Source organism: Ostrinia nubilalis, chromosome 20 (assembly GCF_963855985.1).
Source record: "Ostrinia nubilalis chromosome 20, ilOstNubi1.1, whole genome shotgun sequence".
NCBI lineage: Eukaryota > Metazoa > Arthropoda > Insecta > Lepidoptera > Crambidae > Ostrinia > Ostrinia nubilalis.
In genome coordinates, this window is record NC_087107.1 from 7,588,658 (window position 1) to 7,614,303 (window position 25,646).

Below are 25,646 nucleotides of genomic sequence, written 5' to 3' on the forward strand. Positions count from 1 at the left end.
CGTCAAGCTTCTGTGGTATCATACTCGTATGTACTATGTAATAGGGGTGAATGTGCAACGAAAATACAGTCTGATGTGCAATAAAAAAATTTCGTCCGACATAAACGTCGATAGCCCATCAATTAGCAAGTCGGGCGATTGTTTGCAGTCACGCGTGGTGTCATCAAACCGCGCTTCCCTAGGGCGGCCCCACTTCGTAGAAAGTGAACGCGAGCTCTAGCCAAGCTGCGCACACGCGGGCTGGCGGGTGCGCGCGAAACACGCCACCGCGGAACGGTTTGAAAATCGAACGAATTATTTTTTTGTTTTGCTCACATCTTTTTGTATTTTGTGCCAGTGTCCTAGCCGATTGAGATACGAAGATGAAACTTTTGCTTATTCTCGGTAAGTTTTATTTCTTTTACACCAAAAAATATTATTATTTTAATACATAATTAATATTCAATTTCAACGTATTACATTTTTTATAATTATTATTTAATTATTCAATAATAATTTGTCAGAATTACGACTAATGCGACTTAATAATAATTATGTATGCGATGCGGTGAAACGCACGCACGCTTAGATTTTATCCGCGTGTGACGTGTGCGGTTGAATTCATTTTGCATTGTTTACAAATAATTTAATTTTATACTGCGTTGAACATTGCACTTTCTGGGCATTTCTACGGGGACGACCGATCGACCTACTGGGGCGAAAAAAGTACCTTTAAAATTGAAGTACGGACTTGAAAAAAATCACACGTATTTATAGGACTCTTGACTTGATGGAGAGCATATTTAGAAGACCGCCAGGTTTTACATCTCGCCTTGAAAAAATCCGAAAGTTCAAAAACGGGCGAAATTTGGCCTAAAATGGAGTGTCCGGTTTCCAGAATTTACTCGTTTTTGCTTCATAACTTTTGAAATAATGACTTCCCCATTATGAAACTCACATTCACAGAACAAGGGATAGTTAATAAAGCTATATAAATGAGTTTCTTTATTGCAAGTCCTTGGGTTTTAATACAGTAACACATTTAAATTTTGTCCGACGTGAGTGCCTCAATTCCGTGATTTTTACTTTTGTGCTCCTATATCACTAACAACGCACAATACGAACACCCACGCCTGATTCCCATAAACTAGCAGTTGCACTCGAGTGGTCGAGCAGTATAAAAGAGGGATCAGTCGCTTTGAGGAGCATTTTTCAGAGGTTTGAAATCACTCAGAATTTTTGGTCACTGGTCATTTCTCAAACCGGTGTGCGACATTAATAATGTTCATGAAGTATTTAATGAGATTACTGCTGAATTAATTAAGTATTTAACTGATATCTGCCATTACGTTTGGTAGAAATCGTTGTAATTTAAAATATTTTCGAGTAATTTGATGAAATGTGATTTTTCCTCAATTCCGTGGATCTCAATTCCGCGGAATATGGGGCATCGAATTGAGAAAACACGTACACCGAATTGATATTAAATGAAAATAGATACTTTTATTGTGCTATAAATTGTTTGTGTAACTTAAAATAATAATGAAATCAATAGAGCATAATAATAGGGTGAACTACCAATCATTGGACCGTACCAGTCATTGGACAGAAGACAATAAAACTATTTTTTTGAGGTTTCATTAAAAAAAATACACTGCTATTGATATCTTATTAAAATAATTCTTCCAGGTTCTTCGCCCGACCTTCACCAGATCGTCGGTCTACCTAGTGGGGGCCTGCTCACTGGTCCGTGGTTTCCACTCGACAACTTTTCAGTCCCAACAGCCATTATCTGTACGAGCTATGTGCCCCGCCCACTGCTACTTGATTTATGCAATTTTACGGGCTATGCCGGTCACTTTGGTTCTCTTGCCGATATTCACATTTCTGATTCTTATTAGGCTCATAGTAAGCGATCAAGTTTCACATCCATACACCATCACTGGCAACACACACTGGTAGAAGACTTTTGTCTTAAGACGCTGCGGTATTTCAGACGTAATAGCGAAGCTTCCCGATCGATGCTTAGCTGAGTTGAATTCAGCGATAGACCTCTTTCTCAAAATTGGACCTAACTATCTGGACTCTTGTCCCAGGTATACACAATTGTCAACAACTTCGAGTGTAGTCTCCAACCTTCAGAGGAGTGGGTGCAACACGGACATTTGACATGATTTTTGTCTTGTTCATATTCATTTTAAGACCCACTTGTTGAAAGGAGGCCATGACTCCGATATCATCCCCGATATCGCGACTCCTTGATCTTCTGTATAATCTGCCGTAGCGTACCTGTGTGTGTACCATAATACTAAAGCCTTTTCGGAAACAAGCTTGTTCGGAAGACTGGAAGTCGTCGAGTCTGCGAGTGAGATGATTCGTAAGGACTCTCGAAAACAGCTTGTAAAGACGCCTCATAAGTGAGATGAGTCTATAATGCTATCACCACACTTCTGTGCCATGCCGGAGGCGTCTTTTCTTCGAGAATGACGGAATTGAACTGCTTCTGTAGAGCCTTTAGTACCGGCGAAGCTCAGCCATAATGCCGTAAAACCTGGTGCCTTGTTGTATTTCATCTATTTGAGAGCCATTTTAATCGTGTACAAACTGACGTCCGGTATAATATCTTCGGTATAGTGTCAGGTCAATCTAGCTCTTGGGTTTTGCAATATTTGTTTTATGTTTAAGGTTAAGAATAAATAAACAAAGAGACCCTGTATTATGTATTTTATTTGTTTTATTTAAATACAATTGAAATAATATATAAAAATTAAGAATTTATTATAGTTCCTTATTAAAAAATTCAACATATTGATTAGGATTTTTGTTTTATTCCATTGGTATTTCAGACACATAAACCTAAAATGAACCATCTAACTAATAGACCAGCAATCAGATATCAAAACGTTTTAAGTATTTATTACATTAATTATTGAAATACATTAGGTATTTCTTCATAATGTCATCAATTCTAAGTTTGCGGAGCGATTTTTATATTTGGAGATTCATTTCTCAATTCCGTGATTCATTTTCTCAATTCGGTGCTCTCTCAATTCGATGCTTAACATTTCTCATAAACCACTTCACAATATTTAGTGACAATGCTATTTTTACATTCAGAATGGAGTAACATTTATTTTTTTGTATTGAAACTACTTAAAAAACTAAATATAAATTTTAGCACCGAATTGAGAAAAAATACACCGTACAGTAGAAATGCCCTTCTACATAATCGTTTTTATTAAGTGACTTTAATCTTAATAAAAAATAAAATAAAATTGTTTCAAAAATGACCCTTCAGCATTGAAGGGTTAGTCCTAGTATTAGTGAAAAGGCCTCGCTAATAATCATAGAACGTCCATCTTCACTGGCATCGTTCTCACGGACCTTTGTGAGGGAAACTCGGCGTCGAAGCGACCCGCCAATCGACGCACTTAACCCGTGATTAGTCGCGGAAATACTCGCATACTTAGAGAGGACAGCGGACCGTATGAGAATGTGTTAAAATAAAACTAGAGTAAGTGAAATTACTAAAAAAAAACAAAATATTTGCAATATGTTAGTGATTGAACTAAAAGTCTTACATGACCTACTTAATAGATAAATAGTCATTTAAATCATGTTAAATGGGGAAAATGCATTAGGGCGCTTATATTGGTTTAGGGATCCATCTATTTTATCAAAGTTGATAAAGTTTTTAGTAGCAGGATACAATTTAAGTAACTAAGTAATGCCCGTTTTCATCATCAATTTTTAAGTGACCCCTAAGGTAACACAACAGGTTTTATGTTTTCAAAGGGGTCCCTAAGTAAAAGTTAGGGATTGATGGTGAAAACGGGCATAAGAAGGAAGAATTAATCTTCGGATTTCTGGTTACATGATATTTCAAGTATTTCCACTTGACCATAGCTCATACAAATTACCTTAGAAACAGGAAACTTAAAATCCCACCCCTATTGGCTATAATTTATGCTCATACATATTTTACATTGCCGGGTTCGTGTCAAGTTCTAGTTCTCGTCAACTGTGCACTAACATTATTTCTTCACTTAACTATTAATTATGCTTTTTTGCATGCACGTTGGAAATGTTGTGCGAATGTTATTATATTCAAAGTGCACAACATGTTGTGCTAAATAACTTTTTGTTCTAAAAACCTATTTTTATTGTTATGACAATGCGTGCGCAATTTTTTTTTAATAATTGTTCAGTCAAAACACTTTAGTCCAATCACACTATTTGACATTAATAACGATTCCACACTACTAGACATAGCATCTTAAGTCGTATCCTGCTTATCCCTAAATTAGATTGTTTTTATTTCTGGTACCTTATAAATATATTTCTTTCTTTCTAAACTATCTGAATGGTAAATGGTATTACTCTCTCCGAAGCTATTATCAATAAAAGAGACGATAATATCTTCTTATAAGAAGGTCACTTAAACTTGATAGTACATCACTACAAGGTCGTGGGTCTGACTGACTGAAATTGCAACACAAATAATAATACAATATTAGGTAGGTACTTTAAAACTATCTGATTTAGAAATATGTTTCCGTGCTGCACAAGCTATGTTTAACCAACTTGAGACTAACCGTTAATATTTCTAATTCCTAGGCCATGTTCCACTCCGTTACATGAACCATATCCGACGCTTAAAGCGGTGTGTAATTTTTACGAATCTGTACTATTGGTGCAGAACTGCAGATTCTTAATCCGTGGAACCCTAAGTGGTCGCATGAGACCGCCGTAAAAATGATTTCTATTGTGTCTCGATTCGCTGGTAATTGAAGGGCTATGCGATTTGAAATCAAAACTCATAAAACTGAATTTGAAAAATACTCACATTTGAAAAAAAAAACACTTAGGTCTATTAGAACTACTGTGAGCAGTGGAAGGTTAATTCCATTGTCTCCGCTAAGGAAGTCGGGACATTTACGCGCTGCGTGCGAATTTAAGTGTTACCTAGTATTTTGGCCGTTTTTAGTGAAGTATTGTTTATTAGTTTTTCTACTTTCATTGTTGTGTAGTTGAAAATGTCGAAAGTGAGAGAATACGTTTAAGTACCTACTATTACACCAGGGAGTTAACAACATAAGTGTTTTACTGTGGACAAGGAAAGGGTTTGCAGAGTCAATGATAAGTAGAGTTTCATTTATTTGGTCTAATCAGACATTGAGATAAGATATAAAATTGAGTGTCGCTTCAGAATATAAATATACTATTCATACATAGATTCTGTATGTTTTTTATATTGGCGGTCAATCTGTAGATCCGGGCTACACAGGAGTTGCAGCGGTGGGAACGAGAGGTGGGAATACCCTGTATGTAAAATAAGGCTACGTTTATCATGCGAGCATTTTGATTATATTCCCACACTCCTGCTACTCCTGTGTCTTAAATCACAATTTAATAGGTATTTACTGAACAAACGTGATTCAGTTTAAACCACAACGTCACTATTCATTGAGATTTAGGTCAAATGTGAACTTAGACCCATGTAAAGATAATAATTCACATTATAATATTGTAACTGGAAGGTAATAGTTTCAGTTACTTTAAGTAGGTTTAAGTAGTTGAACCCAGTTAAAATTTTAATGAGAACACCTCTTCACACTATTAAGTAAGCAGGTGTGTTCTTATTAAAATTAGTATTAGTATTTACTAAATCTAGGTCTAAATTGCTAAAATATTATAATCGAATTGACATTGAACTTTAATAATATATTGGTACATTTAGTTAGATTATCAAATATTGTGAAAAACAATAACTAGAGCAACATACTTAAGATTATCAGTTGCGACGCATCTCGATAATGCGGTTGGGCAACAACAATACTCGATCGGCGAACTTCTCGATTTTATCGGATATCGATTTTTGTAACTTTTAATGAGCTTATTTCGCGATTGCAGCGGCGTGTGTCGAAATCGATATTGAAGGGATTCTGCCGAGTATTCGATATTTTTTTTGTAAAAATATGTTTTCTTGTATTTACGAGAGTCAATGTCATACCAGCAGGTATAAAATAATCATATTTTCATCGATAAATATTAATTTGTTAAATCTTTTTATAGATTACTTGCTTGGGAAAAAAGTTGCCGTCGTGTGTATCAAATGATACATAATAATTTGCCAAATCACTCGATTGTGGACCATGTGGTCCATTATCAAAATAATGAACGAACTAACGAACGAACTAACGAACGAACTATTACTATTCTATGGTGTTGCTTAGAAAAGTAGGCTTATATTTTGCAGGTATCCTTAGATAGGAGTTAACGTAACTTTTCTTCGGAATAATGTATTTTCTACAGTTATAGATAATTATCTAACATTAATGATCCAGGGCGGATTTAACAACCCGCTCTAGGTGAGTGGTCAGTTATGTTAAGAGGTTTTGAATTAAGTAGCTGGGTTACAATCCTTTAAATTTAAAGATAAAAATATCCTAGACAGCATTTCCTACAAATAAAATTTTAATACTTGTATTGCCCTTGGGGTACAACGGTTATCCCTTTTCATTCTATTTAAATAAGTAGATAGACTATAGAGGCAGGACTTGTAGTGTTTTGTATAACATTAAATACTAATATTCCCGCTGATGCCTCAAGGTAAAGGGAAAATTTACCATAATTAGTTAACAGCTAGGGACTGGAATTCGCTGCCTGCTGCTGACTTTCCCGAACACTATAATCCAGGAGTTTTCAAGGCGAGAGTGAATAGGCACTTACAGGGCAGATAATATGTACCATTCTAGACTGCATATCACTTAACATCAGGTGCGATTGCGGTCAAATACCTGCCTTGTTATGCATAAAAAAAATCTGTCTCTGTATTTTACCAAATCTTAGCAATGTAGAGTTCTAGAGATATACCTAACTCAATTTTGTGAGAAATTGCACACATTTGTAGGTATGTCTGGTTGATGTTTTTCATTAAACGTCAGTTAGGTCAATGTGGTCCTAATTGAGCAAAAACTTTATGATTTATGTTGGATTTGGGTATGTTTCGCTGTTATTAATATACTCTTCTTTCCTGTAAGTATTAGGGTTAACGGAAAACCAGCACCTTTCAACCTTTTCCAATCCGAGGTTCAATACTTTGCACATAATTTATGTTTGTCCTGATGTATTGCCGAAAAGTTGGAAATATTCACTCCACGTACTGCTAACGTATTCGCACCGCGAACGTAACATGGGAATACCTCGCCAATTTAATAAAATAATAATCAGGCTGAATATGTACATCAGACGCAAATGATGACAGACACCTATTTATGCTCATATATTTTTTATGTGGATGTGCGGAAATAGAACCAGTAGAAAAGAATAGGAAGTAGAATTTGCTACTTAATCATTTCACTTTGTATGAATATAAATAGTTATAATGAGTAGGTTGAATCAGTGACAGGGCAAGCTATATTTCGGACGTGTATAAGCGCCCTGGAAAAGGCCTAGGTGCGTCTTTCCGTTCTATACATGGCCAGAACGCACCCATAGGAAACTGCTCGTGTATATTTTGGAGTGCTCCTTTGTAAATCTGTTCCTACAAACTATACACGAATTTTGCGTACTGGCTGTGTATAGTTCGCATTGTGGACGCTTGCGGCTTCGATCCAAACTATACTACACTACTTACACTTGACATAAATAATATTATGAATTTAGTTTGATTTTGATGTAGTACCTAAAATATGGAATTCTATTTAAAGTGAAATGTATTTCATGTAACACATTATTATTTTACTGAATCAATATGAAACTATTTTTTTAACACTTGTAAGTAGTTTTTAACCAACTTAAAAAAAAGGTTTTCAATTCGATTTTTCTGTATGTACCTACGTTACCGCAGAACTCCGTCAATTATGAACCGACTTTCAAAAATTTTTTTTTGTTCGATAGGGTATACTCTTGAGGTGGTCCCATTGTCACCAAGTCAGGGTCTGATAATGGGATCCTAGGGAAATCGAGGGCAACCCTCAAATTTTATAGGCACGTATATCATTTTTCATGTTTTATCTTAAGTCCTGAAAATCATCATCTCATATTGATGAGCTTCACTTATATTTACCACTTTTTATAAAATTAATATGCAGAAACCACAGCAGAGAAAAACACTTAGATTATTGTCTGTCATTCGTTGCACTGGTCTGGCCTTTCGAAAGAGCGCATGTCACAAATCAATTGAAATCCAACCTTATCAAAAGGCAATATGATTTAAAGCTAAAATCTCGTTTTACTTACATTATTGTACTGCTACTCATCACTAGGTGACACTAAACACATGATTCAGTGTATACAACATCTAATGCAAAGTAATAAGGACCATAGTTGAAAATCACTGGGCAAATTACAAATTCCGAAGTAATAATTCCGCTACTCTACAGTAGATGTCACTAAAAATTTAATAGATTAAATTGATTATCTATTACAAATGATTTAAGGTTCATAATTCAATGATCTCGGCGATAGAATGAATGTTGGGGTAATACACTTTATAAAAGGAGTATCGATATTTTACAAATACTATTTTGTTTGCTATTTTAGATAAGTATTGAGCTCTGTCTAAAAGAGTTTTCCATTTCCTTTAAAATTATGTTAAATAATAGGCCTGAAATTATTACTGCAATTTAATTGTCTGGATCTACGTATGGTCGAAAAATCGTTTGCAAGTTTTGAAAATTTACATTTATACGTACAAACGAATAGTGAAAGTTAAATAAAAGCTATTAATAAAAAACTTAACATAAAAAAGTTCAACGTAATAGGAAATGATTTGAATATAAATTTATAAGACACAAAAATTGAACTAGGAAAATTTATCTTTTAAGTCTGTCGTTACATTCTGAATTCTTATTCCTCGCTCATTTTGCTACTGCACCATAATAATTAAAATACATCACTTTATCGATAATTTGACGGGATCTACTTTAGGACATCCCTGGCTGAGTAGCGTAGCGAACGAAGCAGAAGTAAAAAAAATTTACATGCTTATCACATTTTTTAAGATAGTCTATTTCTAGTGAGTTAAGAGAAGATTATTTTTTAAACGTGTGTGTAACACACTATTTGTCGTGCTTCCTTTACTAATTTTAATAAAACAATAAATTTATTATGTTCATTTATTTTTTACATTTATTTTATTTTATTACTACCTACTTATATTTATTTTAAACTTGTATGCACATAAAACAGTGTACATAAGGCGGACTTAATGCCTTTCGGCATTTTTAACTAAAAACCCTCTATCAAAATAACGGCACGTGCCGAAAGATGATTCAGTGTTTAAAGAAGATACGCGGATATTAATTACCATGTAATAGAAAGAGAGGTCAATAAATCAAAATATCGAATAATACAACTACATACTCACATATTGTAATAGCGCACTCATTCCAACATTTTACGTCACGCATGATCAGTCCGTATGCGTACTGGCTATGTATATTACGGAATACGATCATTTACCTACGTCACTACAAACTATACACGGGTTTTTGCGTACTGGCAGTGTATAGTTTGGAGGAGCTTAGTAAAAAAAGTATATTCCAAACTATACTCGATTAGTTTCACACCCTTGCGTTCTGGCTATGTATAGATTGGAAAGACGCGGCCTAGGTACTGAATAAATGATTTGATTTGATTTTCATTGCAATGGCTTACTCGAAGTGCAAATTCGAAAAAACGTGGGTTTGAACCCTCAAAGAGGCGTAAAGATGTAAGTGACTAAAGGCTGACAGTTACCTTGGATAGAGGATCAGTTTCTTTACAGCTTTTACAGGTTAACTGTATACACTAGCCCCAACAAACCCCTAGTATAACCATAACTATAGCCATAGTCACAGGAAGTGTGAAAACTCGCCAACTCCATCCTTCTCCATTGAGCCATTATCACACCCAGGTGGGCCCCATAAGTAGGTCACCATCGGACGAAGCCTGACGGTTCCCGCGCTCGTCAAATGAAGGCGTTAGGTAATATTATTTTTCCCTTTATTCATAAATGTATAGAGGGTGTTTGGTGTTTAGTACGAAAAATATCAAATCACAAGTCAACTTATATGAGAGACTGACTAATCTATACTTATAATAAATCTGTAGAGAGGTCAATTCTGTACATCATAATAATCATAAACAGCCCTTTACAGTCCACTGCTGGACTATGAGCCTCCTTCACTATAGTGGAGGGTATTGCCATAATCCCCACGCTTGGCAGGCGGGTTGGAGATCGCAGTTTAAAAGATTGATGTTTTTCAGAGAGCGCTGCTGCCCGTTCTCTGTTTGATGTGTAGTCCCTAAGTCGCCTCTTACGACACCCGCGGGAAGAGTTGGAGTTGGTGACAAATGTATTCTACTCTGCCGTCACCACACGGCGTTCTGTACATGAAATATATTTTCAAAATAACTATCAGTGGGTGATTAGTGATCGATACTGATGCCAAAAATGCAATCAGTAAAATTTTTGTCTGTCTGTCTGTCTGTCTGTCTGTCTGTCTGTCCGTCTGTATGTTCCTTATAGAAACAAAAACTACTCAACGGATTTTAACGAAACTTGGTACAATTATTCTTCATACTCCTGGGCAGGTTATAGTATACTTAGGAATTCCCACGGGAACAGGAATTAGCGGGAAAATCCTTTTGTATGAAAAATCTAAACCGCTTAAGTTAGATGCTTGAAATTTGGCATGCAGGTACCTTAGTAAACTTAAAGCTTAGTTACAACAGGATATTGCAAAATTCCCACTGGAACGGGAGTTAGCGGGAAAAAACATTTGTATGAAAAAATCTAAACCGCGTAAGATAGATGAAGGGGGTAAAACGGGATCCACGCGTACGAAGTCGCGGGCGGCCGCTAGTAATAAATATAAATAAAGTAGCTTAATAACACTGCCAACTTTTAAAGTTATTTAGGCAAAGATTGTTGTAGTAAACAATCTATGAAAAAAAGTTTGACATAGACGCACTTTGTAGTGCCTATGACTTAGAGCGTTTATTAAACAGCCTCCCATGTAAAATCTGTTCTTGAAAAGTACGGTTAACTTAATGACATAACTTGAGACAGCGACTCAGGTCGCTCTGTTTCTTATGGAGCATATTTCTCATAGTTCTATCTTCTTTTGGAGCCTTGAACGTAACACCAGTAGGCCTAAGATGCGCGCCGCGATAAGCGGTTATCACGCCATTTTATCGATTTGCCCATACATTTTGACGTCGATAAAAGTTATCACGGCGCGCATCTTAGGCCTACAGGTCACAATCTTGCTGTCATTTTAATTTGAGCTGTAAAACACGACTAAATATCACAATCAAACTTGAAAATAGTGTATTTTACTAGCACGTAGGAAGGGATTTCTCAATAAGGAAGCATGACTCAACCCGGGCGAAGTGAACCAATCAGAACGATTAGCTCGAAATGATTTTAATGGCTAGATCTAGACCGACTCATTTGTATGAAGCTGGAGCAAATAACTCTGTACCATTTGCAAATTAAACTGTCTACTTCAATATTAATAGCTGTAGTGTTACTGAGGATTTTAACTTACAAGGAGATATTTTGCAATCTGTGCAACTCATATTAATTTCAAATTAAAGACTTGATGAATGTGCTAGAAATATCAACAGACTGTCTCAAATAAAACTAATTGCAATAAAACGTAATTAAGTAATCCAATATTAGTTGTGGGCTTGATGATTATTACTATCTGTTGGATAATTACTGTCATGTTACCTCTGGGTTACAAATAAGTCTGTTTTAATACTGATATGCGATGAATTACGCGATACTTATTAAAGAACATTGTTAAATTAGGTTAAATCTTAAAAAGAGGTTTTAAAACAAAGTACCTAAATTACGTAATTTAAATTATTATGTAAGGTAGCAGGAAGGCCCTAGACGCAGGCCGTTACCAACCGGTCACTAAGGAAATCAACAGTGGACGTCCTGTGGCTGATGTGATGATGATGATGGAATTACTTCCTAAATGAAACTAATACATTTGGTGCATGGGTTAAAATTCCTTTTGGAAAAGCATTACGAGCGTTTGATTTTTCTTCATTGATATACCCATTGTCTCTAAGGCAATTGCCACTACTCTATCACGCCATGTGTTACCCAATTGTCGCCAAATCATACGTAACACATTTCCTTCATTAGCGGTCTATATTTCGCTTTTGCTAAATACCAAAGGAACGCGTACAATTAGAAGCTTTTGTTTAGAGATTCCCACAGTTCCGCAATACGGTCTAATTCGACCATCTTTTTGTACTGACAGCTCATCAAGGTAAACATCTTATGTTGTTGTACTCGTAATACCGCCTCTGTGGTCTAGTGGTTAGACCACCTGCTTCAGACGCAGAGGTCCCGGGTTCAATTCCCAGTGGGGGCAGATTTTTCTGTTCGGTTTGGTTGGTGGTAGGGCTTGTTCTAAGTCCGCCTGACTAGCTACCACCATCTTACCAGAAGCCTGTCGCGATAACAACAATGTTAACAGCATTATTGTGTTCCGGCAGTTAGAGGTAGGTAAGATAGCCAGTTCCTCCGTGGTTAAGGATTCCGGGTGAAGCTCGCTTCTACCTTCGGCCTGATCGTCACTTACCATCAGGTGAGATACAGGCCAAGAGCTTCCTCGTTGTTGATAAAAAAATAAAATACTTACAGTTGTACACTCAGTATAAAGTATGCACTTCTACAGAATACTATTGAGATTTATTGCAAGGGAATAAGGCCTGAACCTCGGTTCGACCCTCGGGTGTACACACTTTCTGCACTTGACTGTATATCTGTGAGAATATGTTACGATTAATTTAATTAAGGCAAAGGTTGAAAGGGCAATGTCAGTATGACATTTTTTATAGTTATGTGGTAATATTTGAAGAGAATGAGAAGTATGGGAGTTTTTTTTTGTATCTTGCAAGAATTTTAGAATAGATCTGACATGCAATATTTTCTCTACATCTCTTAATTAACTAATTAGTTAGCCGTTATGTCGTTTAATACCAAATCATAAAGAAGTTCAACTAATCTACAGGGTGGAATTTTGTAATGCTACTTGGAGGGAAAGTGCTCTTAAAATACTGTAGATAGAAAATTTCACTCAAAGAAAACATTCCTTCATTTTTGAAAAGTTCCTGATTACAAAGAACCTCACAAAATAAGAGTCCTGTAAATGTGCCTTGGTGTGTACTTGCTGAGTGCGAAAACCTTCAGGTGCAATAAACACTTGCACTGAGTTGCACCATCTTACTTTAACTTAACAAACGTCAAAAATATTTCTAACTCCATACAAAAAGCACCAGTTATTCTTATAGTTACGGGTAAAGGAAATTAGTGTAACTCAGCCTTAGCATTCCAGGAAATTAGCCATTCCAAAACAAACATTTCCCAACAATGTTAATACATTAGAAAGTAGCCACAAATGATTAGAAAAGAAATTACTTAAACTTTGTAAATTTGTTTCTGCCTCGCGGCAAAAGTTTTGGAATTGCGTTGTATAAATTGTATAAATTTCTAACACTTCTCACTTGGGAGTTAAACAAACATATTAACATTTAGATTAAATATGGAGGTTCAGGAAAAGGGACTTGTAAAGGTATTGCCAATAACCTACTTCAATACAAATTATACTTACATCTAAGATAATTAAAAACGAAAATAAATTGTCTCTTGAAAAAATTGTTAGGTTTTTTATTATTTTTCTCATAACACCAGATATGAATGCTGGAAATAAGTATGTTACACATCAACCTTTGCCTCAGACTGGATTCAAACCAGTGATATTCTGCTAGAAGTACTTTAGTATTACTAGTAGTTCTTCTTTGGTACGTGAGTGAACCTCTAGTATTTTTTCTTTCTTTCTTTCTTTCTAGCAAAATAGCTAATTAGTATTTTATATATTCAACAAAAGTGAATAACCTTCAAAAGTTTTTGCGTGTCAGTGTAATGCTTTACATAAATGAATAAATAACTAAATCTTGAACTTGTTTAAAAATGTTGACAACTTTGAAACTTGATTTCAAATTCTTAATTTGATTTCAAGTTCGTGAAGATATGACGACTTGAACTCTAGTTTTTAAAGTAGACCAAAGTTGTAATATAAGACTGGAGCCTATTAATTTAAACTTTATATTATTATTTTACGTAATCCGATGTAACGAGGTTCATAAATAAAAAAATAAAATAATTTATCACGCTAATATTATCTAATGCAATTAACAAGTATAAGTGAGGCATAATTACTAACTCAACGGAGTCTTTAATTGGCTTAAAACTGTTGTTTTACAACTAATCACATCTAGATTCTTTTACTAATTGTCTGTCAGTATGTGCGAAATACGTGTATAATATAAAAGAATTATGAAATGTGTGTTTCCCGGTAAATGGGTATGTAATGTAGATAGGTTTTTAATTTGTGAACCGTTTTTCTAGTTAAAATCATGTTAGTGCAAAAACTTACATACGTGTAACACGATAAGCAAGATTTATGATACTTTTAAATTGATTAATTTTACATCTAAAAGCTGCCCTCATCGTTCATAACTTTAATTAATACCTAATTTATTGCTACTTAAGCTGAGTTGCACCACGTAACTTTAACAGTAACAATAACCGGTGTTCTTTGTGTGGAGTTTGACAGATTTTTGACGTTTCATATTGTTAAAGTAAGATGGTGCAACCCAGCCATAGTTACTAATTCATTTAACTGCCTACATTAGGGATTATTGTATGTTTAACCTTAGAATATAACGTAGTTTACAAGTGCTTTAATTATGCTTATGGTTATAACTGCGCTAAATAGTGAAAAAAATTCGAGAGAGGTTCTAAAATATAACAGCCCACTCAATAAATCATCATAGCATGCAATAACACATTATATCAAATATTAAAATTAAAATAATAAATTAATGCGTTCTACTCTTTTTAATTTCTTTCTTCTTCTTTTGTTTTAACTTTGAACCATCTTCAAACCATACCTACTATGCTTTAACCAAACATTTAACCCTCAAGGCTGTGCAATTCCAAAACAGCGTTGCACTACACGGAAAAAAACACCACCTGGGCTACACTTCACACAATAGCTCTTATAGTGGGAACGAACGTGTATACTGTCAAAAGATACGTATCTTTCCCATGGCCCTCTATGTAGCTATTATACGGCATTATCTTGTATATAATTAGCATCTCGTCGCGATTTTTGTTGCAACATCTGATCGAAGATTCAGCAAAATTAAGTTTTGCAATGTTTTTGGAACTCTTATTTTTAGATCTACATGTCCTTCAGACCGTTTCATTATTTTCTTACATTCTTATTCAGGCCCGTATGCTTTTAACTACTGAAATTCGATTTCAGCTTGAGTATAGATTAAGCCACTGCTTCACAAAGGCCGTGGACGTCATTTGACTGAAACGATAGATTAACCCAGTGACGGATTGAATTTCAATATTTTGTTAAGACCAATCATTCTTAATTTCATTGTAAAGTGTCGCATCTTAATACGGTCCCTAGTATTTAAAGTGTAAAAGCTTACTTTTACGTAATTCTATCTACTTATGAGAATGAAGAGTCTTCAGATTAACATTTTTGACGTAAAAGCCTCTACTAAACCAAATAAAATGCTTCATTTGCTGTCATCTGACGGTATTATTTTTTTCCATTAAACAATAAACAGCTTAATTGACTTTGATGCAGGATTCGTGACGTGAAACAGGCAGAGTGGTAAAATAATTGCTTAGTAGCTTTTATTCCTGTCTTTTTTATATTCGATAGCATATCGACGTTCTATTTACATTGCAAAATAGCTCTTAATTCAACTTCATAAGACACAAGTGTTTAACTTGATTTACTGTTTTCTATACCTAATTAATGTCACAGGATATACACATTAACCTAGATTGTATATCTCATGACGTATGAATGTAGATAAATGTTAAATACATACTTGCTGTGCATCTTAACGGGGTATACTTAGTTGACACGCGCCTACTTACGCGTACTATTTGTATGGATCGCTTGAAGAACGGTAGACACAAATCAACGTCATAATACTCCTGTGTAGTGATGTTTCTGTGATGACAATTTGAATGCTATCGATAATAGCTGGATAATGTTATTATATTTGAATTTGAAGTAGTATAAAAGGTTAATTTTTTAACCATATGAAAATATGATAATGGTTAAAAGATTAACCTTTAATTAATAACGCATAAAGCACTGCAAATGTCAATGTCAACCTAACATTAACAACTAATCTATTTCAAAGCTTTACGCGTCATTTCAGAATATAATCTTTGAATGGTCAATTAAATTGATAATGTAGATCAGTTTTTGGCATCAAGTTTTAGCACTTTGCAGTGATTGCATCCTTCGTAGTGTTAGTTCTCGTATACTAGTCAATCAAGTATACTTAACAAAGTCATAATATGCAACAAAAATGTTGACATGTTGTGTCGAATAGACAAAATTGTCCTTAATAAAAATCACCATACATCTATCTGCCAAGAATGCATAGTCTGATTAGTTCTCGATTTATAAATTAAATACTTATCGGCAAAATAACCACGACACTCTCCCAGCACTACCCAGGTGAGGCAGGGGTCACGCGTAGGCGACTGGGTGCTAGCGTATAGCAGCGGTGAAACCCGCAGATTTATTGGCAGATATTCCACGTACGTGGACAGCGATTAGGCTAAATACATTGCAGCTGAATATTTGGTTTTGAATATGCGAAAACTACTTAGATAAAGCGAAAGAAACTGCTTGTCTGTTCATTTGTTGCGATTCCTTTCTGAACCGCTGAACCAATTTAAATCTGTTTGGCATTGCACTATTATTGCTACTCTAACTAGATTGTACTTATCTAAACAAAGCGTGACATGTATAGCCAAAAGAGCACTAAAATAAATAATAAATAATGATTGACGAATGATGAAAATAATGACGATTTAATAAAAAGGATTATATCGAAACATTAAGAGCCATTTCACAAAAATATTCCGCGCGAATTTAGCTACAAACTGTCAACGCAACGACAAAAGAGTAAAAAGAACGCCGAAATGGACAAAAAAATCTTGAGCCGTGACCGTATTAAGACTTAATATAAGTTATTAATTTTAAGGTAGAATAAGGTATTAAAACATGATAAATTAATTTAAAATTTTAATAGAGTTTATTTAGTCTTTTAAAGATTTTTATACTTATTTCGATTAATAATGAAACACGAATAGGTATAATATGTAAAATATATTATATTAAGTACAAAATAAAGACAGTCACATAGTGAAAAAAAATCTGCCCCCTTGCAGCTCCATCATCGGACCCTGGATATTATCATTTACCTAGACGAAGTATTCGTCAAGGCGAATTACACAAGCCCAAACTCCATAGGGTTCTATTGTTTTGTTATGGAGTTGCAATGGAGGTGGCCATTGCAACTCCTCCAGATCCATTATCAGACAGAGCTAAGAAATAAATAAATATTATTATTATTTAACAAATAACTAAAATAAATTCATCTTACTATCTTTCTTCTTACAAGTCTTACTAATATTATAAATACGAAAGTTTGTATGGATGTTTCGATGTTTGTTACTCTTTCACGTAAAAACTACTGAACAAATTTTGATGAAGCTTTACAGTACAGTACAGCAGTACTAGGCAGTTTGTGTTCAACTATCACTCGGGTCGGACGTTCCTATCGCAAGACCGTTGGTTCACTCAGTTCCGATACGACTCTAGTGCTGTGTGTAATTATTCTCGTGAATACACTAAGTTTATTAATTTCTATGAGTGGATTTCATTTTGCCTGAGAACTACGTCATGAACCCTTAACCAGAAGACCCTGTCGCCAGCGACAGCGATGCTCATCCATCCCTGGCGTCGACCAGAATAACAATGTATTTATGACGATCTGTAGCAAACTAAATTTCACGCGAGTAAAGCCGCGGGCAATACTACATATTCCATACTAGCTTTTTGCCCGCGACTTTTTCCGCGAAGAAGTGGAAACTGGTTCTAATAAAACTAAATTATTCTAAGAAATTATTAATTTTGTTATATGATAATATTTTTTAATATAAAACCTACAAATTATTAGGTATGTTTAAATATCTGAATACTTACAAAAGTAAAAAAACTAAAACCCAACTACGACAAAAAACGACGCTGAAAAAGTATAAAACAAGATTTTCAGAATACTGAACTGAACAAAGTTGCTAATGTAGTTGCATAGTAATTTTAATGTTTGGAAAACCGCAGTCACACGTTATCAAAGTGCTACGGTAGGTAGGTATATGTAACGTGTGACTACGCCTTTCCAAACATGAAAATTACTATGCAACTACATTAGCAACTTTGTTCAGTTCAGTATTCTGAAAATCTTGTTTTATACTTTTTCAGCGTCGTTTTTTGTCGTAGTTGGGTTTTAGTTTTTTTACTTTTTATTTATTATTTGTACTATTTTGGTGTTAAAGTGTATTTGTGGCGCATAATATTAAGAAAAGTTAAATTGATATTCAAAATGTACAAGTAAAGCGCTTTCAAATGATACCAAACACGGCATCTTTATCTTAACTTTATTTTTTTACTCTGTATGTTTCGTCCGCTAGAGGGCGCCACATTAGATTTTGTGAAACCCCATATAGCCTATAACCAGTGGACAATTAAGACGCTTCTAATGATATGTCATTTGTCGAATTCTGATAAGTAGTTTAGAAGTTACGAAGGAACAGATGAAACATACATAGATACATAGCCTGTCAAAATCATAACCCTCCTTTTGCTTTGCCGTAGTCGGGTAAAAATTATGATATCTTTCTACAACAAAATTGAAACATTTCCTTCGGGTGCTAAAATCACCAGGCTATTGTGTGCACACTCTGGAGCATACAACTTACAACTGGCCGTCGGAGAAGCATAGATTTCCCTTAAGTCTACTCCCGCTACCACATGGAACTCCGCTAAAACTCGTGAGCCAACACTTGTTTTTGTATCGAAAATTAGTATGAGCAGCGCACGCGGTTGCCCGTTGCAGGCTCTATGCAACCACGCTATTTTAAACCGTGGCCCTAAGCATGAGATGGGAAACTGCACTCTCTAGAATTCTCTTGAATTTGATGGTGTTAGGGGAATCCTAGGAATGAATACAGACTTTCCAATGGAATCTCCTCATCAATATTGAAACATTGCAACTTGCAATGCAATGTTTCGTTTTCATTTGTTGTATTATTGACTATTTCTTGATTTTTCAAACACGTGTCAAAATAAAAAAAATAATTTAAATCAAAAGCACTAAGGAATATTTAATTGATATCAACTTCGAAGCAAGCACAGATCACAGAAACTAAAGGGAAATGTGATAAGGGGGCGGAGCCGGTGTCGCAACAATATGCCCAAAAACAGAACATATTGCTTGTGATAGCAATGATGACAGCAGCGACGTTATAATGTAAACAGTTTACATTGCTTGCATACTACTAAAGATTATTTGAACGTTGAATACTGATACCGCAGTGGATAATGAGCACATATTTTGATTTCTTTGGCACTGAGTTTCGAACTCAGCGCATTACTTAGCATCTTTCTATATCTCTATGGAAGCAAGTTATCTTCAAAATAACATTCTACACCTTTTTAACCAAATACGAAGCACGTCATCTATCAATAGGGAATATATTTTAGAAGTTAATAAATTATGCATAAAATAACACTTTAGTTAAATAATAGAATTTCTAAAAACTAGTACTGAAATCGTACTGGAAACAATAAAATAATATTAATATGTTATCTAATTTATTTATTAAACGACCAATTATCGAAGATTTTGGAGTAAAGTTTTTGAAAATATTTTATAGCCAACATAGGAAACATTTAGTGAAAGAATTTCTTTTCGGAGCCTATTGCCTTCAAACAAACAAATAATCAAATCTTTCCTCTTTTATTACTATTGATTTAACAACAAAACTTCCCTCTCGAAACAAAACGGTTCTTTTTCTTCTTCACGAAACAAAACTCAAAGCGGATAAATAAATAAACAAATCTTTGGACAATTTCACAATGCCATCTAGTCCCAAAATAAGCAACTAATATGCTTGTGTTAAGGGTGCTAGCTTAATGGATATACTATGTACTTACAACCTTTTTTATAATTTATTTATTAAATTAAATTCATACATAAATACATAGTTACTCCCAGTCCCGTCAAAGAAATTAAATTTCATCATTTCAATTTCTGCTCGGCCGGGAATCGAACCCGGGACCTCTCGGCATATTAGTCCGTTTCGAACCACCAAACGGCAGACTCAAAACGGACCTCCCGGCATAGTATCAAAAGTATTTGGTCGCCGTATAAATCTCCGCTTCATGACACGAACACACGTAAACGTCATGGCGGGAAAAATGACACAGGTCCTGCCTTGACGGGCGCTCGCGCCGTACTAATCAATGTCTTTTTTTTTTTTTTTTTTTTTTTTTTTGGACGCGCGCTGGTAGCTTGAGGAGCTTTTCCAGCTTCACCGGGCAGAGTGGCGAGTACAGAAGGTACTCTAGCCGTTTGGCGATCGTCGGTGCGCGGGCCGACGAGGCCGAGTGTGGGCTTCGCGAAGCGAAGCCCAGGCTCGTCCGCGTCGGTCGCAGACCGACGTTCGCGATCGGGCCGTATCGAGCGCATAAGGCGCCCGATCAGTGGCGAACCCAACTAGAGGGTTGCCCACCGCGGTGTTGGACCAAAGTCCAGCCTACGGCGGGCTCACTCTAGTGGGCCCGATCGAGGGGACTACGGACGCGGCCTGAGGGCGCCACGGTAGGCTCGGACCTCGGCTCAGGCCGTGTCCGGGGGACGGATAGGGGAGAACCGGCCCGGTACATGTCTGTACCGTCCGAAATGGAAAGCAGGGCCTCGTACTCGCCGGCGAGTACGGTGTAACGAGCTACTGTGTTGTGGAGTAGTTGGCATGCTTAAGGCAGTGATGTCTGTGTTCAGAAATTCGGTAATAGGATCGTCCGGGTCGTCTAGGACATGCCTAGGTCGTCGGTATTGGGCAGCGACATCTTTCTGGGGTGTATACGTGGCGGCGCTAACGATAAGAGGGTTCTTGTGGTTGATCGCTTTATCAAAGTAGCGGCGAGAGGCTTCTTTCATAAAGTGATCAATCGATGGGATCTCGAAATCTCTATGGAGATTCGTATTACGCACAAACCACGGGGCATCCGCGGCTCGGCGCAAGAATTTGTTTTGGAGGGTCTGGAATTTCTTAAGGTCTGTGCAGGAAGTGTGAGCAAACACCGGACTGGCGTAAGTCAACACTGGACGGATGCAGGTTTTGTAAATTGTCAACTTATTTCTAAGTGACAATTTACTTTTCCTTCCAACTAGGTGGTAGAGTCGGTGGATGTAGTGGTTTGCACGGCTCAAGACGCGTCTGAGGTGCGGAGCGAACGTTAATCTCTGGTCAAGGGTGACACCTAAGTATTTGGCCTCACTTTTCCAAGGAATAGTTTGGTCAAATAAGGTGAGATGGGTGGGGACATTAGGACGAGTGCGAACCGGAGGACGTTTCGCAGACAAAGCCCTAGAAAAGTACACTGCTGCACTTTTTTCAGGATTTACCTCGATACGCCACTTCCTGAACCATTCGCCTAATTGTGTGACTGCGCGTTGGAGCGCCAAGATGATGTAATTCCGATTACGTCCGGACTTGTAGAGTGCGGTGTCGTCCGCAAAGAGGGCTAAATCCGTATGCGGATATTTGGGGATGTCATTGACGTACAATGAAAAAAGAATGGGCGAGAGCACGGAGCCCTGGGGGACTCCGGCTCTTATGGGGCGGGGGGAGGAGAGGGAGCCATCTACTCGGTAACGAAAGGTGCGATTCGATAAAAAGTCACGTAAGATGTGCACGAGACTGTCCGGCACACCGAGTTCGTAAAGCTTGTAAATCAAGCCATTGTGCCAGACTTTATCGAATGCCTTCGCTACGTCGAAGAATAGCACTCCTGTCCCTACGGGTGGCTTAGCAGTGAGGCCGCTAAGTATGTGCTCCGTTAAGCGGTGCACCTGTTGTACGCAGGAATGTGAGGCGCGGAAGCCAAACTGTTCGTTTATTAAGAGATTATTAGAAAAAACATAATCTCTTAATCGAGAGACAATTATACGTTCGTATAACTTACCCATGGTCTTTAAGAGACTGATGGGTCTGTAGCTTGTGGGGTCAGCCAGTTTCTTACCGGGCTTCGGGATGCCAATGACTTCTGCCTCTTTCCACGCGTCGGGAAAGATGCAGTGAGACATGGCCGCGTTGAAAATAGCAACCAAGAGGTATACTAGGGGGGCGGGCAGGGCGCGTAAGACTCTATTAGAGATACGGTCTGGGCCGGGGGCTTTGTTGGGACGGAAACCTTTGATTATCGTTCGCACCTCGTCGACGTTGGTCGGGTCTAGGGTTGTGGTCGGAGGGAGGGCGGCTCTACGTTCGACTTCGCTGTCCACCATGCGGAGGTGGGCAGAGTCTACTGGGAGGGTACTGGGGGAGCACTGTGCTTCTAGACTGTCGGCTAGACATTCGGCTTTGGCGTCGTCGTCAAACGCAAGCGTTTGATCGGGACGTAAAAGCGGTGGCGTGGATGCTACGGTGTCAGACTTAAAGGCTCTCGTCAACTTCCAATAGGCTTGGTGAGATGGCGAGATTTCTTTAAGTAGATCATCCCACTGATTGTTACGGAGTTCCGCGATACGGGCCTTGACAGCGCGCTGTAAGGAACGTAGGCGGACTCTGTTTTCCTCGGTTGGATAAGCGTCATAATCGCGAGTGGCTGCGTTCTTTGCCCTCAATAGTTCTCGCGCGTCGTCCGGCAACCTGAGACGGTGGTTAGCCATCGCAGGCACTTGCCTAGACGAGTCGCCGATGGCGACCGAGATGTGACTAGTGAGCGCATCGATCGCGTGAATAGTTTCGTGAGGCGAAACTATATCGTCGGGGATTGAGGACAGTTGTGGGCTCTGACAGTTCCCAAGTTTTACCTTGAGTTTGTCCCAGTCCACAACTGTCTTCATAGTGGGTGTAGACTCAGGAGAGCCTAGTTGTAGTACGACCGGGCGATGGTCAGAAGTGAGCGCGTGCATGGTTTCTATAGAGTGTAGGCGGAGGCCTATATTCTTTAGAATTGCCATGTCCAGAATATCGGGCCGATGCTCGACATTGTAAGGATAGTGAGTGGGCGTCATAGGGACTAAGATGTCAAAGATGAGTTCCTCAGAGAGTTCGCTTAACATGTTGCCATTGGCAGTGGATGTTACGCAACCCCAATGAGTGTGTTTGCTATTAAAGTCGCCGCCAAGAATGACTGCACTATTCATAGCAAAGAGGGCCTGAAAGTCGCTCCTTAAGGGAGTCTTGTTCGGGGAGAGGTAAACCGAGCCGATGAGGATGGGCTCGTGTCCAGTCATGGCTAGCCGACAGAGTGAGACTTCTAGGTTAGAGAGAGAAGGGGGATCGACTAAAGCACAGTGCAGAGAACGCTTATAATAAATAAGCGTGCCGCCGCCACGTGTGGGCCTATCGTGTCTAATGATATTGTAGTTCGCTATCCTAGGATTGCGAATAGAGGGTGTTAGGAGGGTCTCTTGAACCAGAAAGATGTCGACCTGGTGGTCGGTAAGGAACTGAGTAACCTCGTCCTTCTGCTGTCTAAGACCGTTAGCGTTGAAAAAAGCTAAGGTGATTGACCGGGGTTTGATCCTAGCGGTGGGGTTAGCCATTACGGAGCGTGGAAAGAGGAGATAGCGTAGCAAAAGTCTACGTGTTCGGCGAGGATAGATAACCTATCCATGATGTTGCCTTCGCCATTAGTCGCGCGCAGTTTTGCGGCGATCACAAACATCTCGCCGACATTAATTTGGCCAAAGAAGTCTCTGACCAACTTAATGTCAGCCGCAGGTGAATGTGAAGGCTGGGGCTTGGCCTGAGGGGCCGGGACTTTGTGGGCTGGTGCCTTAGGGGCAGGGGGACTTGGGTTAGGCGCCTGTTGGGTAGGTGCCTTTGGCGTAGCCTTAGGGGCTGGGTGGGGTTGAGGAGCCTGCTGGAGCGCGGGTGGGGCCACAGCTGTTTGGGTGGGTGTGGGAGTAAGGCTGGCAGCCTGGGTGTAGGCCAGAGGCCTAGCCCAAGCATTGGGCCTGTTGGGGCGGAGGCTAGGAGCCTCACTTGCTACCGCAAAGTTGCGAGTAGCATTGATCTGCCTGGGGGCAGAGGGGATGGGGGCACGCGGCTGAGTGCGTGGGGCCCGGGGACAACCGCGATAATTCGCAGGATGACCCTGGCTACCACACAGTATGCAGCTCGGTGGTTCGGTGGCTGTGGCCTTGTCACGGGCACAGTCGGCTGTGCCGTGATCGCCTAGGCACTTAACGCACCTAGGACGGGCGTGACAATTACGGGCAGCGTGCCCGTAATGTTGACAGCGGTGGCACTGGCCGGGAGCGCCGCGCTTACGGGGTGGCTCGACTTTGAGCCCGGAGATAAAGCAAACCGATTTCAAATTGAAAATCGATTTAGCTTCATCGGAATAGTCCAAGACAACTTGGACAAGGTCAAATGGTTCACGAGTACGAGTCCTGTACAGACGATGAACCTGTTTGACAGGGAAGTTTTGGGCCTTGAGGTCGGCCAAGATGGAGGCGGAACAACTTGGACAAGGTCAAATGGTTCACGAGTACGAGTCCTGTACAGACGATGAATAATCAATGTCGGCTTCCGCATTGTAATTTATACCGATATTCACATCAATATTTTGACAAAGTAGTTACTAATATTTAAACAATAACTGTGGAAATAAATTCTCCAATGAATATTCTTTATTTTGGGATACTTTTATTGCTGTTATTGCTGTGTATTAAAACCAAAAATCACGATCAAAATGTGACGTAAATCTTAAAAATTTGCCAAAATATTTTTAGATTTTACTCAATAATGGTAATGAAATTCAAGAATCCGTTTGATTATTGGACTACAAGAATATATGTCCGATGATTTCTATATATTTTTAAGCTTATTATACGAGCATAAATAATAGATACAGGACTTTGAAATTGAGTCTGCGGCAATTTTTCCGTAAAATGGTTGTGGGAGATGGGGTACTGAGAATTAATCAAAAGAGTTTTAGTAAATCCGTTACATTATTGGTCAACAACAAGGATTGAACTATCTTTCGCAGTAATTAAATAATCTCTGGGTGTTGCTTAAGATAGTAATTCATGCTTCCAAAATCTTAGAAATTTGCACGAAAATGTAAAATGGCTCTTAACGCCCGTATTCACAAACGATGCTCGCTTAAGTGAAGCAGCAAATCGAACGCACAGCGTTGAATAGACCTCGGTGATTAGTTCGTGTGTCTCCCTGTGCATCCACGCGCATTGTGAGACCTAGCAGTAATGTTTGTGAATACGGGTGTATGACAAAATCTAAAGAAAAGGAATAATTTAGATGTGGACGTAATTTTTCCTGACAAATATCGCACGCGATATGTGTTTAAAAATTAATGTTATAATTTTTATTAACAGTTTTCATATTATAGTCTAATGATCCGTAAACGTACATAGAGTCGCTAGCAAAAGAGATTTTCATATTTACATGAAACATAATTATAAAAATAACATTTTATTTTTACTGTACACAATATTTTCAC

At 37.9% G+C, this 25,646-nt stretch overlaps 1 protein-coding gene across 1 annotated transcript in view; it reads left to right on the forward strand.

The window, feature by feature from the left end:
* Nucleotides 1–212: 212 nt before the first annotated feature.
* The window catches only part of LOC135081579 (putative mediator of RNA polymerase II transcription subunit 12), a 68,581-nt gene continuing 43,147 nt past the window's right edge, over nucleotides 213–25,646 (forward strand). The window contains exon 1 of the mRNA XM_063976323.1: nucleotides 213–384. Coding sequence (XP_063832393.1) covers nucleotides 363–384 — 22 coding nt within the window. The 5' untranslated portion in view covers nucleotides 213–362. The remainder of the gene's footprint in view (nucleotides 385–25,646) is intronic.